This window comes from Myzus persicae, unplaced genomic scaffold (genome assembly GCF_001856785.1).
Source record: "Myzus persicae strain clone G006 unplaced genomic scaffold, MPER_G0061.0, whole genome shotgun sequence".
Lineage (NCBI taxonomy): Eukaryota > Metazoa > Arthropoda > Insecta > Hemiptera > Aphididae > Myzus > Myzus persicae.
In genome coordinates, this window is record NW_019104444.1 from 145633 (window position 1) to 161811 (window position 16179).

The 16179-nt window shown below is 33.2% G+C and overlaps 1 protein-coding gene across 3 annotated transcripts in view; it reads left to right on the forward strand.

Annotated features, from left to right (window-relative positions):
- Nucleotides 1-463: 463 nt before the first annotated feature.
- The window catches only part of LOC111042201 (facilitated trehalose transporter Tret1-2 homolog), a 76860-nt gene continuing 61144 nt past the window's right edge, over nt 464-16179 (forward strand). The window contains exon 1 of one of the 3 annotated variants that reach the window (XM_022326737.1): nt 464-755. In XM_022326737.1, coding sequence (XP_022182429.1) covers nt 671-755 — 85 coding nt within the window. In that variant the 5' untranslated portion in view covers nt 464-670. Of the gene's footprint in view, nt 756-7427; nt 7624-16179 lie in introns of those variants that run through there. The other 2 variants (XM_022326736.1, XM_022326742.1) reach the window with 2 other exon arrangements.

The following is a 16179-nucleotide window of genomic DNA, read 5'->3' on the forward strand; positions in this document are numbered from 1 at the left end:
AAAACAGGTGGTAATAATAGAAGCATCGGCGGCCGCGCGAGTAACCGGCGCGAGGCAGTGCGAGAGTGACCGACGGAAGAACACGGCAGCGGCGGCGGTGGCGGCGGTGACATTGAATCAAACGCCACGCGACTTTGACCCAAACGCGGTCGGTCGGTCGGTCGCTCTCCCGCTCGCTCGGCCCAACGACGACAGATCGCCGAACGAAGACCGCGGTGACATATTGCAGGGTGAAGAAGTGGTCGGGCACGCATAATATTAATAATAATAAATTGACAATATTATTGTTACCAACATTATATATATAAATATATATATTATGTACTATTATTATTATCGCGTGCAGCCGTTACCACCACCCGGTTTACGGTGAAGAGCGCGCGCGCGTGCCGTAAAAAGGGCGACTCGCTCTGCCGCCGCCACTGCCACTGCCACTGCCACCATCGTCGTTGACGGCGGCCGCGGACACGAGTTAGCAAACATCAGTTAGTAGTTACCGGCCGGGGCGCTATCGTATCGCATAACCGCGCGCGATGACCTGACCGACCGTCGCGGTACACAGCTCGTTTATCGCGTTGTACGCTGTCGTGCGACGACGACCAAACGCCACCGACAAATCGTGCGCGCGCTACCCGACAGCCGCAGCCGCAGCCGCTAGAACCGGCTAGCAATGGACCAGGGCGTGTTCAAGCAATTGGACGACTCATGTTTCCCGCCAAAAAAATCACCCGATGCCGCCGCCGGCACCGAACCAGGTTAGAACCCGACACTATTTTAAGTATAAAAATAATTGTAACGGTTATGAAAATTAGAAAACGATTACGGCATAGTATAATATAGTAATAATAGTATAGCGAATAAACAAATGTTTTGTATTTTTTTTCTATTCCGCAAGTTCGGTGGTACTGCAAAACGAGGTCCAAGTACTTAACCTGGGTATCGAAAACCCGTGTAAAAATAGTATTGTCGGAAAAGCGCGTGGTACAACGTCTAGGAAGTTATATATATATATACATATATTGCCCAGTACTGTACTCGAGTACTATGACCGAGAGACTTTGACGACCTGTGGCGCACAAAGTCTAGTGAGCGAGATAAAACCATGTGACGACCAGCAAATTAAGGTTAGGAAGTCATATTATACCTATGTTATAACCAATATAGGTACATGATATCATTACTATTGGGTATGGTAACCGCGCGTGTTTCGATGCTTTGATTTATTATTTCGTAACCACTGCTGCTTTCGTGCATAGGTCCGCGTATATATTATAATACATTTAACGTGTACGATTTGTTAATATTTTCTCAACGCGACTCAGGCGTCCGTTGAATAATTCTCGGAATTATTATAATATTATTTTGTTTCTCCGGTGCATAATAATTAAGAAATTTAAACACACATGTGATATTGATATTATTATTAAACGGTTTTACTTTGCAATACAACTTAATATTAGTAATAATAATATTAAGTGCAACCAGTTCTAACTTCTAAGTTAACCGTGACTAAAAATTTCTCCAGAACACTTCGGCACTGTAATATACTTTGTGTGCATCGTTAACAACGGCTTCAGCTTGCCGATTTATTATAATATAATATAATATTATATTATTATCATTGGCAAACGGTTAGAGACTATAATAGAGTACCCCATATAAATTCTCGTGTACAAAACGAGTTGGGCAGGACTAATAACCAGTTGATCGTTTCAACAGGAGATTTTCGCATTTGTGTCCGCATATATTTATCAAAAATAAAAAAATAAAAAATATGTGTGAATCACACATAAACCTGATATAAGGTCAAATGGATATTTTTACAAATTTCAAGTACATTAAAGTATTTTAAATATCTTCAATCCGTGTAGAAAGAAAAAGTACGCTACAACAAATTATAATAAATAAAATACGACATATGATAAATTAACATAATTCTCTTCAGATAAAATTAATTGGATATTAAATCTAAATATAACTATGGAATTTTTAACCGAACAGCCTCGAAATGAAAAATTTAGCTTATCGACGCCTAATAATGAAATTTGACTAATTTATAGTCAGTAACAAACGACCAGCAGAACTGCAGCTTTATAATATTTACTCTCAAAGTTTCGAGCATTCAGTGATTCATGTGTAAATTAATATCCTGCAGTATAATATATCGTTGTCGGTTCGATTTATTTTTCGAGCACCCGGCGTACTATGATGTTTTTTTTTGTCGTGTCAAACACTCCAACTATTGTTTTTCGTAGTTTTGAAATAAATTTAAGGCGGGAAAAAAAATTTAAAAAAATTCATACCTAATATGTAATAATTGAAAAATGTTCAATAGAATTATTTAATTCCATAAAACCATAAACGATTACGCTACAGGCGTAGAACGAGATCGCGTGAAAGTTGAATATACCTATGTATTGTATATTAAATTTTAAGTTATCATCACATCAATTTTTCTAATAAGATTAGTTCCATAAGTCGACTTCTCAGATAGGTTTTATTACTTATAGGACATTCGGTTTTTCGTCATTAAGCAATAATATGAATTTTTGATTTTAAACAAATCATATTATTCTATAGCGATATATGCAATATAACTTGTTCCTATATAAAGTACCTAATAATATTATATATTATGTTCCGTGTATGTATGTTATGATTAGTATTCTGATGATCGCGTTGACGCCCGTCACTAAAATACCAAATTCATTTTAATTCGTCACATACATTATTAGGTAGGCGAATAATACTTGAACCGATAAGAACGTATGAACTATGTATAGCTACGTGTAGAAACAACACATGTCTATAAACCTAGTAATGTTGTAACACAGAATGTATTAAAGCCAATAACTGTCATATATATTATGCATTTTTAGTTTAAAGTAAAATAACTTTGTGCATATTATACGAAGTTATTGTAATAACGATAATTATCAATATTATTATAGTACACGCGCACATGTCGGATCAAAGAGTAAAACACAATACAGACTTTTAGATTTTCAAACCGTTGTCGTAATAACATTATACATAGGCACTGACATTAATACATTATTGTGACGTGCTGGTGTGCACAATATAATTATATTGGAATAATAGACAAACCTATATTATGTTTTACTGCCATCTTCGGTTTTTTTCTTCTATAATCGTGACAATATAATATAATATAAACGACAAGCCGTAATAATGTTGCCCAGAGGCCTATTTTGAAATAACTATAGTGATTCAAGCGCTCTATACGCGATTTATCTTCTCGTAGATAACGCAATGTTGCTAATAATATTCAAAAATATATATATATAATGCGTTACGCTCGCCAAATATCGCGCAGATAATATTATTTTTCTTCAGCGGTCAGAAATAGAAGAATTCACAATAGAATAATATTTGACGTTATGTTATACACCTATCGTATAATTTATGTATATAAAAAAGAATTCAACTCTGCCGTATTTTTTATCAATCGAACCCAGTCGCCGTAGACGATAAAACACACATTGCAATTTTAAAACGTTCGCAAACTAGCCGTCGAGGTACACACACACACCATACATGTAAGTAGACGGAAATTAATGATTTTGACCGTGGCCGACGGTTAGTATATTCTAGGTGCATATATTTTTCTTCAGATTTTAATCGTTATATTAAATTATATTAAATTATTTTAATAAATAGAAACAACTCAACGAGTATATCGTATAATATTTACCTAGGCACAAAATATGTATATGTTTAATAAACAAGTAGTAATAATAACACTTAATATAATATCGTTTTAACTTTTTGTTAAAATATCGTAATAATAGTCGTGATATAATAATGTGCGTTTAGATCGCGGTATACCTACACGGAAACATACCTCGAATAAAACGTGTGGTTAGGTTAGGTTAGGCTAATTATATATTTAAATGTCACCGCCGTAATATCGATACCATTGACTTACCTACCTATATAATTTACAATACGATGAGCGTTATTATAATATCATCACGAAGACTAGACGAGAATTATATATAATTTAAAACACAAAATATTATAATATAATAAACATGATTATAATATATTTGTACAGAACAATTATTTGGCCTGACAAGTCGGGTATACGTAGTGCTCCCAATATTGCAATGTGGCGCATCTAAATAATAATAATAATAATAATATGACCTCTGCAAGACGCCGGTGCAGCCAGTAGCTGTGTCATACATATCTTATAATTTTTGTCGTCGTCGTCCCGTCGAAAGTGGAAGGTACGCGAGACCTACTAGCTCGAGACAATATAGTATACGATTTTTATTATCACACAGTACCCTATATTGTGCTGCATGCACTGCTGCTGCAGTTGTCGCAATATTCGTTTCTTTCGGCGGCTAGCATAAATCCACCACGGAAGTAGGTAGGTATCATCACAACCGCCTCGGCGACGACTCACTCATATTATTATTATTATTATGTGATATACGTTCAAAATGATAAATCGCACCGTCGGCGGCGTACTTTTTCGCACGCGTCCTTGACACTCTACTGTATATAATAATAATAATAATAATAATAATAATATAATGGCGTCGCCAAACAGGAATATTATATACGGCTGCGCGAGTGTTTTGCACATATAATAATAATATAATATATCATAATAATATTATAATGTGTAACGTGGCTATGCCACACCGGTAGGGTATTATTATCATCTGCTGAGACGGAGGTATATTATATTATGCGCCGCCGTGTACATCGATCCCAAGGTAAATTTTACGTAAACATTTAAAATATCGATTTCCCCCCGAGACGACAGCTCTAAACGTATATAATGCGCTTATACGTGATATGACGTGATGTGGAAGCGCTAAAACTTGATCCGAGTCCAAATCTCTTCACGGTTATCGATTTGCGTATTCTAAAACGATATATTATTATTATGTTGCTCGTCGGTTAGAAGACGATTAAAATGCACGCAAATATAATATACCCAATGTAAATTATCGTTATATTATGTTTTTATATTCGCTTCGATTCGTTCTCGGAGCTAGTTTTATCATACCCACATTACCTATTAAAATAATAAAGATGATCCACGAGGTAGTAGGTACTGCAGTTGATATACCACTTCAGCGGTAGGTCGTTTTCTCGTTTGAGCGTGTTTATATTTTTCCCGTATTCAGCAGACGATTGGGTCAATTATTAATTTTCCCTCCGCCGCCGCTGCAGAGCGACTTCCGCGGAAGAACATTATATAACTGCAGACACTTTCAACTCGCCGAAAAATGTACCACCCGTGTACACATCATTATACCGGATGTTTCACCAAACATGCTCTGCGTCCCCATTTTACAATTACCCATTTAATATGAAATCTATTCGAAGTCTGAATTTTGGAATTTTCAAGTACCTATACTTAAATAGTTAAGGACCATATTTTTAAAAGGCTTGGATTTTTTTTGTATTACATTTAAGGGCAATATGTCCACGATAATAGATTTATAAGATGGGTGTGAATGGGAGGGGGTGCTGTGATAATGATAATTTGAAAATTTGAAAATTATAGAAATATTAATATTAATCTATTGGCGTTTTATAAATTGTCAAGTCAATGGTTCATAATGTATTAGGTTATATCATGTAATATATTATAATGTAATAGGTTAAAATAAGAATTTACTCAAATCTATCATCCTGTGCTCATAGAAATGTTGATATATTTTAAACATTTTTTTCATATTTCACAAAAAATCTATATTAATATTTATTTAAAATGTTTTTCGTTGGAACATTCGCCCCACTTACTTACCAGCTACCCCTCTACATTACACATTCGCGTTATGATGTGTTTTCTGTATGTCTGACTTTAATTTTTAATTTTAATGCTGTTCAATCAACAGTTGTCTAGTACGATTTATTTATTAAAAGAATCTAAAAATAACAGACGTATACGCCTATACATACATACCTCACTTACACGGCATAATAAATATGATGAAGTGTCGTACTAATTGTAGAGAAAAATCCTTACGATTGTGTATCTTACATTAATAAGCACCTATACGTTTCCGGTAAATCTGCGATTGTTCATTACAAACAAATGGCACACCTATATATGTGTATAGGTAATTTAAATAACTGCATCGCTCGTATACTTATATTATAAAATTATGACTGCGTTCTTCACGACTCCTTTTCACGATCTATTATGATTTGTATATAGGTAGGTACCCAAGTAACTTAACGCTATTTATGTTGCAGTGCGTAATGAGGTGCTTGTACAATTAACAGCCGCAATTATAGGGAGGAAACTTACTGCTGGTTAGGTCCTACTTAAAAAAAATTATCAAAAACCCCCACCCCTCCCACAAGAAAGTAGTGCTTTGCTATATACATATACCGTATGTACTTATATATCTGGATATGGTATAACATATGTGTTAATGTATAATATATTAATATCGTAGGCGTATTAGTACAGACAGACAATATCTCCATTACTTCTTACCCTATGGCAGTAATACGGAATTTTCAGTCACTGTGGGTTCTAATTTTAATTTCAATTTTCATGATTAATAATTTTTAAAAACAAAATGAATTCGACAATTCAATTCAAATCTGTACGCAATATAAGCATTATTTTCTTGAATAATTTTCGCTGGAAGTATACCTGTACAGTATTTAGGCACCTACTGTTTTATAATTCGAGTGGTTTGTGTTTTTAATTTGACTCTCATGAATATCTGTCTGAATATATAACGTCCTTTCGATAATCTGACGATTATATTTTTAATAACAATGAATTCGGTTCCATCATATATATATATATATATATATGTGTGTGTCGGATTATCGATATTCTATACATAATGTACTTACGTGGTAATATATAATATGGGTTACCGAAACGTATTACATAATAATACATCACTGCGGTGGACTGTTTTGTTTTCGGGGCCAACCAGAAGAATATCGTCATTATTGTTGTCATTAAATACAATATACATACGGTCGTGTCGACAAAATAACGCGGAGCATCCCGTCGGAGCAATTAGAGTAATAACCGCGAGCGAACGCAATATGAGTCACTGCCGCGCAATTATTTTTCCATTGGCCTTTGAATCAGTGCACCGGTGGAAAGGGGAGGGGTAGGGGGGTAGGAAAGGATGAGACTGGTGGAGGCAGACGAGTCGTCCGGTCATCGTACATTGTTGTTACTATTATTATATTATATACCGTACGTGTGGTATCTATACACCCGCGGTCGTCGTCGTATATTGTCGGGTTATGTATATTGGCGACCCGGTAACAGCTGGTTAATACCTATGTACATTGCTCGTAAGTCGAAACACTGACCGTGCGTTATACTTCGTAATATTAATATTGTCGTGGCGCCGCGTGTGTTGTACATACATATATATATGTTATAATAATTTCAAGTGCGATTTCGATTTCGTCCTGCACTGTAGGACTCCACTCACTATAGGTCCGTCTGTATATACATACGCTTCAGCAGAGTCGACCGACAATCTCATCGATTTCGCATGCTGTACGCACAAATTTGACACATATATATTATAATAACACTATACATCGCTGCAGGAGCTGCCACCGATGAAACTGTATCGTCTGTTGCAGGTACGTCGAGTTATAACCGTAAAAAAAATAATAATAATTCTACCGTCACATGACCGTCGCTATACGCGTCTTAACTAGTGAGATTTATTTTCGAAATTCATCAGTATTAAGTGGAATAATATGTATTTTGTCCTTTGTCGTTATCCTCGTGTATGGTGGCGTTCGAGAACGTCGTTTTTGTTCTTCTACATTTTATCCCATAGAGCCGTAAAGACACAACACCCGGTCAGGATATCTAAAAAAAAAAATTTCAGTATTTTTGTACTGTAAATTGAATTGGCCGAGTTCTAATCTCGCCGAGTATTCAATATATAATTTCGCCGCCGACAGTTGAACCCCGACGCTGAGGAGCCTTTAATTTCCATAAACTTTTACATAAGTAGATGTAACCTATACAAAGGTCGCACATGGATTCCGCGTATTATTTCATAACATGGTTGCGGACATTCGTACACAATTATATGTATTAAGAACAAAATAACACACGTGATTTACCACCTGCTCGAGATGATAGTATCGAGAAACACGCGAAGCGGACCACTCTGTATTTCGCACATTATGTTTTATGTAGTGTGGGATTTCGGTGTGTGTGTGTGTGTTTGTGTATTTCTGTGGCGCTCTGGATCTAAGGTATATACATATTGTATTTTACGACCGGCGCGTAATGATAATATATGATACCTACGTATATGCCTATGCCTCATATATGCATATAATAGGCGTATAAATGTATAATAATGTACCTGCCTATTATATTATTATTATAGGTATTTGTGTAAGAATAATAAATAATATCAATACATGAAATACGCCAACGGTTATTGCGGCACGACCGATTATTGTGCGTAAGTCGGTGGCTATCTATCCATCTATATATATATAATATTATACATATCGCGTACATTATAATAATAATATTTGTAGATAGGTAACATGCGCGTTGATAAGTGAAGACTTCTGAGCCGGTCACGTACGAACTATACAAGCACTGCTATTATATACACCGTATAAATATAGGTATCCGCTCGTATGATACCGCGGTTGTCTGTCGCGGCATATTATAACCGTAAAACAAGTATAGCGCGAGATAACCGTCCTATATAATATAAGTAATATCGTACGAAATTCGTATACGACTTGACAATCTCCGGCCATAAATCGTACCGTCGCCGCCAAATAAAAACGGATTTCGTTTATTTCGCATTGAAAAGAAATTGAAATTTACACGTGTCCGTCACACACTCACTACTGTAGGACCGGTGTCGTATCCGGGAATTTGTCAAGGACGGTGTTTAAACGAATCTGCCGTGAACTACAGGCGACGGTATATTCTGTCGAGAACATATAATTATTCACCTCTGCAGAAATCCACGTCAGAGTGATTAAATTTTATAAAATAATGATAAAACACGACATTATTATATCCAGCTCGGAACTTAATATAAAAAACCATTTTTAGGAATTAGGTTTATCTTTAAACTCCTACCAACTTACCTGGAAACGATATTATTATTATTTATATATATATTGTGTGTGGTATTTGGGTGAATTGCAAAAAGATGTAAATAATTAGACCATGCATGTATACACCGTGAATATAATGTCGATTTGCTTATTAATTACCTTCCAGCCGGGTCCAAAATTCTATACATTTTTGGCTCTGAATAATTATGATGTTTCCGAACGTTCCTATTTAATGGCGAGCCGTCGCTTTTCGTAAGTTTACAACATTGATCATTTCGGAGTGAAAAAAAAAGACTAAATCGGAGCGATGCAACTGTCCCGCACCATCTCGCTCAACGAATATTAATGTTCGTAAAATCGTTTTGTGGAATTCCGCTTGGAGTTTTTTTTTTATACTTATACACTATCACGCTCCTTTATTTTCTCGTATCTCACATTTTTTTAATCATTTAATCGCGGGTGTCGGGAATCTGATTATATAACGCATTATATTATAATAGTTAGATACTATGAGAACTTACATACTATAATTATATTAGGTATTATACCTTCGAGAAGTGCATTTTTGGGTAACTTATTCTCATAACCAACGCACCGCACGATACGCGATGTAGTAAATTACTAAATCCTCTACCACATAAATTAACTGTACAATGTAATATATTATTATTGTTAAAATATAATATTATCATTGTATTATCGACATGGAAATCTGTTTTGTTAATTCTTGCAAAAAATCATGCGTATAGTATTTTAACCAGCATAGATCTACAATATTGCGATATCACGAGACTCATAGTAGTAGTGTTACAGAGCATATTTTCAAGGAGCAGGGAAGTCAGAACTATATATACTTATTAACCGAGCTAACTTATTTAATAGGTATGACCAGAACTACAAATTCTATGTAATTCATTGTATTATTATTGCGTTACAAACAAATATGTGTATGAATTAAAGAGGAAAAAATCAAATATAGGATCAAAAATTAGATAAATACTGCACACTTTAACTATAGGATTGGCTCCACGCTGTTCAAAAATATGATTGAAAACAATAACAATTTTGATTTTTGATTAATTCGACAAGCTCAAGTCTGGGGAGCCCCAGTCCCTGAATCCACTCAGTTCGACGTGCGTCTCTGCCAATACTTATCATATAGTGACAGTGTACTCTGAATAGCCGTCAGCCATTAAACTTACTTACACAGTTGTACGGTTCTATATTATAGTGTTGAGTATAGTAAAGTGTTTGCAGATATACAGAGTATAGAATTTGCAGGACATTTTCGCATTTATCAACATACATACGACATCGGTTATTGTTTATTAAAAAAATTGGAATATATTATTACAATTAATCGGTGCTCGCTGACATTAAACTGTTACGACCGTCCATGTTTTTTTAGTGACTTAAGTTTGACACGTCATCTTTTTACTGTATAAAATTCAATTATAGGTCACAAGAAGGGATGATACAAACGATTCCACAAAAATATATCATTGTTCATCCGACGAATAATATAGTTGAAAACACTGTTAGCGTGTGTGTACCTACACGTATAAATGTGAAATCGTATCAGAGTTTAAATTTACATAAATATACAAACTACTAAAATATCGTCATAAAATCAATATCATTTTCGCTTATACACGAAACCCATAAATAGGTATACTCAAGCTATTTATCTACACTATTACGATGTGTACATTAGCAATGTACTACAACAGTGATTTGATCAGCCATAAAATACCACAATAAGTGTACAAGACACCATATAATATATATTATAATTATACAAGTACCTATATAATATAAGCTGATAACACAATAATTTGTTTTGATGTAATTTGATTATGTTCGTCTCTATTAATATAGGGACTGTATGATGTAAACACGGCTATTAAAGCTTACAAAACATCCAAGAAAATGACAGTTCCATGTTAATTAGAATATTAGATAATATATTGGATACTTCGAATCGAATTAAATAATAAGTCGCTTAATCAACAACTATTGGTAATGTTCGTGTATTGATATAATGCACTATTAATTAATTATAGAAAAATCACAATTATAAATTCGTTTGAATTTGAAACGCATATTTTAATTTTTAACGTTAAATGATACATTCATTTATTATGCATACCTATAGTCAGGAGCGTGCCTAGAAATTTTTGGGTTCAATATTTTTACCACGTCCATGTGAACCTAGCCTAATCAAGTTCCACATATTTATTGAATTATATCAACTTTTATCAATAACTATTTTTATTTTTCGGGGGGTTGAACACCCCCTCCCAGGCACGTCCTTGCCTATAGTACCTACTGATACGGTACGCAACGGCAAACTCGCGAGTGTTTCATCGTCGTAGCACCAACCAGCAGTGGCAAAACGAACATGGTCTTTGAGAAACAGTTGTTTCTCGATATTTTTTATATTTAGGGGTGGGTGCTCCATATGAATGGAAAAAAACAATAACTAAATAATAATTATCGTAGGCAAATATTAATAGTGATGCTAATAGTACTTGTGCTTATTGTAAATTGTTATAGTAGGAGGGTGAGTAGGAATCTGTGTCAATTTCAGGTTCGTTTCGCCACTGCCTACTACCTCAGAACCCCTCACACAGGGCGTACCACCTCAATCGACATCGACATCTCTACTATACAGTATACATACATAATCATAATTGGTATACTCTGTTTTGTAACATTTATCCCCCGTTTTGTTAAATACAATTAAAAATCATTGTAAAACAAATACCTCCTATTACTTTGGAATTATCAAGCTCAAAACTTAAGATTTTAAACATAAAAGTCGTGTTGTTGACGAAATGTTTCTTCGATTGTAATAATTTAAATTAATTTGTAGTATGTACAGGTAATGGTAATAAATTGAGTACATGCTAGGTTAGGTTAGGTATACCAAGAAAAATTGACTGTCTACGTATAATATATTTTATTGACATTTAGTGAAAGTTTCCAACACGAATTGATGCCAATTATTAACAGATAGAAATTCGTATTTCTAAATCAAACTCATTTAAATACGCAATATTAATATTAATGATTAAAGGTAACTATAGTTGATTTTTTTTGCTTTCTCAAAATCCGAAGAAAAATCCCAGTTTCGAAATAGTCGACCTCCGTATCATATTTTTCAGTCCACAACCTCAGCGCTTATGCCAAAATGGTTTATGTGACGTTTTAATATTTATATATATATATATGTTGCCAAAAACCTTGAGCCACAATATTATATGCTACATAGAATAACTTTTAGACGATTGTCACCGTGAAAATTTGTAATTAAATTCAGTATTTATATACTATTATGTACATTATTATTTATCATGTACTATTAATGGAGACTAAACCTGATTACAATAGGTGTGTTTGAGAATCATATAAACGGGGATGTTTATTTTTTATTTTTCAATGGACTAAGTAACCCAATGTTGAACACGAAACGAGTATGCAAAGAAGGAACATTTGAATATACGTCATATTAATATATTACTTTTTGGAGACAATGAATATTATTATTTAGAAAAAAAATATTGATTTATTTGATTTTAAATACATCATCTACATATCTATAAATTATAATTTAATACGATTTCTCGTACATTGACCTTTTAAAGAAAAATAACAAGTGGTAGGTACATTAGGTGCATTTAAAAAATAAAATATATAGGTAATTTAAAAGTTCACAATTAATTCTAATTTATTTTTGAGATGTTCTCAGACAATAACCTTTGCTTAAACTATATAATTTTCGTAAAACTAACATTTGAAGTTTCCAGAAAGTATATTTCAAATTATCAAGTACTCATATCAAACAAGTTTTCTTCTTTCAAAGTCTAACTAATACAAGTATACAAGCAATAAAATAAAAATGACTGTCACTTTTTATTCAACTACAAGTAAACTTACTATAAACTAATACATTAATGTGACTTGTGACCAATGTAAAACAATTATATCATAGGTATAAAAACATGTTCTAAATAAACTCGTTTTATTGGTTAAAAATAGCAATGCAAGAAAGTTTCTTTCTTAACTTGACTTCATTTTAATTATTCTCTCTTTTAACATTGCCTCGAAGTACCTAATATTAAACTTATTTGTAACATCGGTCTATTTAAATGTTTGAACAATCCATCTATAAATTATTAAGTGTTTTTGAATCTTTTTTTTTACTAGTACAAAGTATTAGATAAGATAAGTCAATTAAGTTCAAATTATTTTGTTCGATGTAATTTTATTAAAATTTTTAGAAGATCGATGATCATGTTCGTGTTAAATGTTTGTAGCGGCTACAGACTACAGTATCTAATAAAATTAAGTTAAAAAAATGGGTAGGTACTAATAATAATATCAAGTAAGTACAAAAACAAAAAAACCGTGAGTAGAACTGTTCACGTAGACGGTGGACCAGCTAGATACATAATAATATGCAGGCATGCAGCATTTAATAATGTATTTTATTTTATTAATTAGACTATTTTTAGCAAATTCTATAAAATATATTAAAATCGTCATTTACAAAAGAACCGATTTTATTAGTCAACAAGAAATATCAAAGGCTGCATACTAGTTGCGGTCATGACGATTTTTGAGATAAACAGATATAACAGTTGCGGTCACACCAATTTAGGTAATATCTTAGTTGCGGTCATACCTTATCATAGTTGTATATAATGCACACAGTGTATATATGTGGGAACACCACTACTTATCTGTAAAGTTTATAAATAAAATTTCCTTTCAATTTATACCTACAAAATTTTAAAATGTATAATTATTATTATTATTATACTATTATATATTATATTTTGACACAAGTTTACTATTATATACTACACAAGTTTAACCACGTAATATAAACATAAGTAGGTATCAACATTTTTAACCATAACTACACAAAAAATAATAGTGTAGACAGTCCTAAGTCTTTTATCTTTTCGATATAAATGGGAAGGAAAATGTTGATTAATACATTTTTCTAAATTCAATAAATAAACGAAATATTAATTTCATATTTAATCATCATATAAACTATATTTTATTATATTATTTAGTATACTTAGTTATTATTATTTGAATGACCGCAACTAGTATGTAACCTTTTTGATGGATGACCGCAACTAGTATGTAACCTTTTTGAGGGGTGACCGCAACTAGTATGTAATTTTTGATTATGACCGCAACTAGTACACACCGATATCAAACATTTAAATTTCGGTAATAAAAAGTTTACCTATTATACCTATATATTATTATATACAGCAGCTAACTATGAAAACAGAATGATAATAATTTATCTAAAACACGTGCGCACTCATATTTGCTGCTAATAGTGTAATCGGAGAAGATGAGACAGTTGAATGTGTCGTTAAAAATAATTTACATTTTTATTGATCTACATGTAATCTCCTTGGGGTGATGGTGTGGAAGAAGGTCAGATTTGCAACCAATACTTCTTCCAAGTCGCTAAAACCAATAAAACAGGAACCAAATGCGTGTTGAGGTTGTAATTGTTGTTTGCTTGGAGAATGGCCAGATCTGGCGGTGTTGAGGACACTTTGAAAACGCCAGAAGGTCATTAACCGAAAAACGCAGTCATATACATAAGCCGGAGAGATAGGTACCTATATAAAGGTAAAACAAGAGAGATAATAAAACAAATCCAATAATAACCTTCTTAATAACGTTATTAGTTCGCACTACAGCCGAAGGATTATTACATAGGTACACCGTTGCGCGCACGCGTTCGTTTAATAACAATAAAAACGACGACGACGATTATGATAAAAAATAAAAGAAATACTTATTTTTATTCTTGTCGCGCCGACGAACGTCCCAATAAATCGTTTTCGTAATTTGGTTGACTTAGAACTTATATTATCCTCAAGCCGCCGATATTATAATATCCAAACGGCTATACGATGGGTCCCTCTGACAAACACGACGACGACCGCTATTAAAAAATATGTTTTTTACTAAATAAAGTTTTATTGACGTACGTCATTGTTGATAAGTACATTTTTTTTAACATATAAAAATAGATAACAATTAGTAATTAGTAATAATATTAGTAAAAAATATGTATAACGGAACACCCACGACTGTTGCAGACGACAGATCGAGTCCGACCACTTCATTAGACTGCAGCCGAGATCATATTCTAATGATATTAATCGTGTACGACATAATTCGTGAAATCATACAACACGGTGATCTACCGTTAAAACCGTATACTATTGAATAGGCAATGGCTAATTATTAACCATAAGTTAAAGGGTTCTTAGTGAAAAAATATAAAACAACTATCTACGACCTGTTTGAACAAAATTTTTTAAAAAATGTACCGATTTTTTTTTATCACATCGACATAGTTATTCGAAAACGTCTTTACACATGTAGACATGCACATTATAATGTAGTTATGTAGCCGTGCATAAATATTAATGAGGTATCCTTGTTTAGTGTTATTTTTGCCAGATTATAATATATATTTTATTATACTACATTATATTATGAAGGTACTGACGTACGGGCCGCGTATGTAAGTAAATAAAACAAATGTTATTGTTTTTAAACATCATCGTCGCGTTCGGAAAAATTATCATAACACGATTTTGTAACGTATTAATGCACGCAGCCATATTAATATATAAAATAAAAACAATCAATTAAATATAAGTAGGTATGTGTATATAATAATTATGATTATGATTATGATTTCCACTCGGGATATTATAAGCGCCTGTATCGGATTTTTTAATATTATTAATATTAGTAGCATTTAAAATATTAATCACACGGTAGCAAAAAAAAAAAAAAACAAATATATAATATATAAAACAAATACGTAATTACTGCAACGCGTGCGTCATGATCTTACGCGATATCATTAAATAGGTAGGTTAGGCAAGTAGGCAAGTACTTCTACTTATTATACGATGTCTTATTATCCGGACAAAACCGATTGGTAAAAGTCTCGAATCACAGTATTCTTCGTAAATAATAATAATAATAAACACGCATCTGATAATATGAGACCATCGTGGGGTTGTTGGGCAA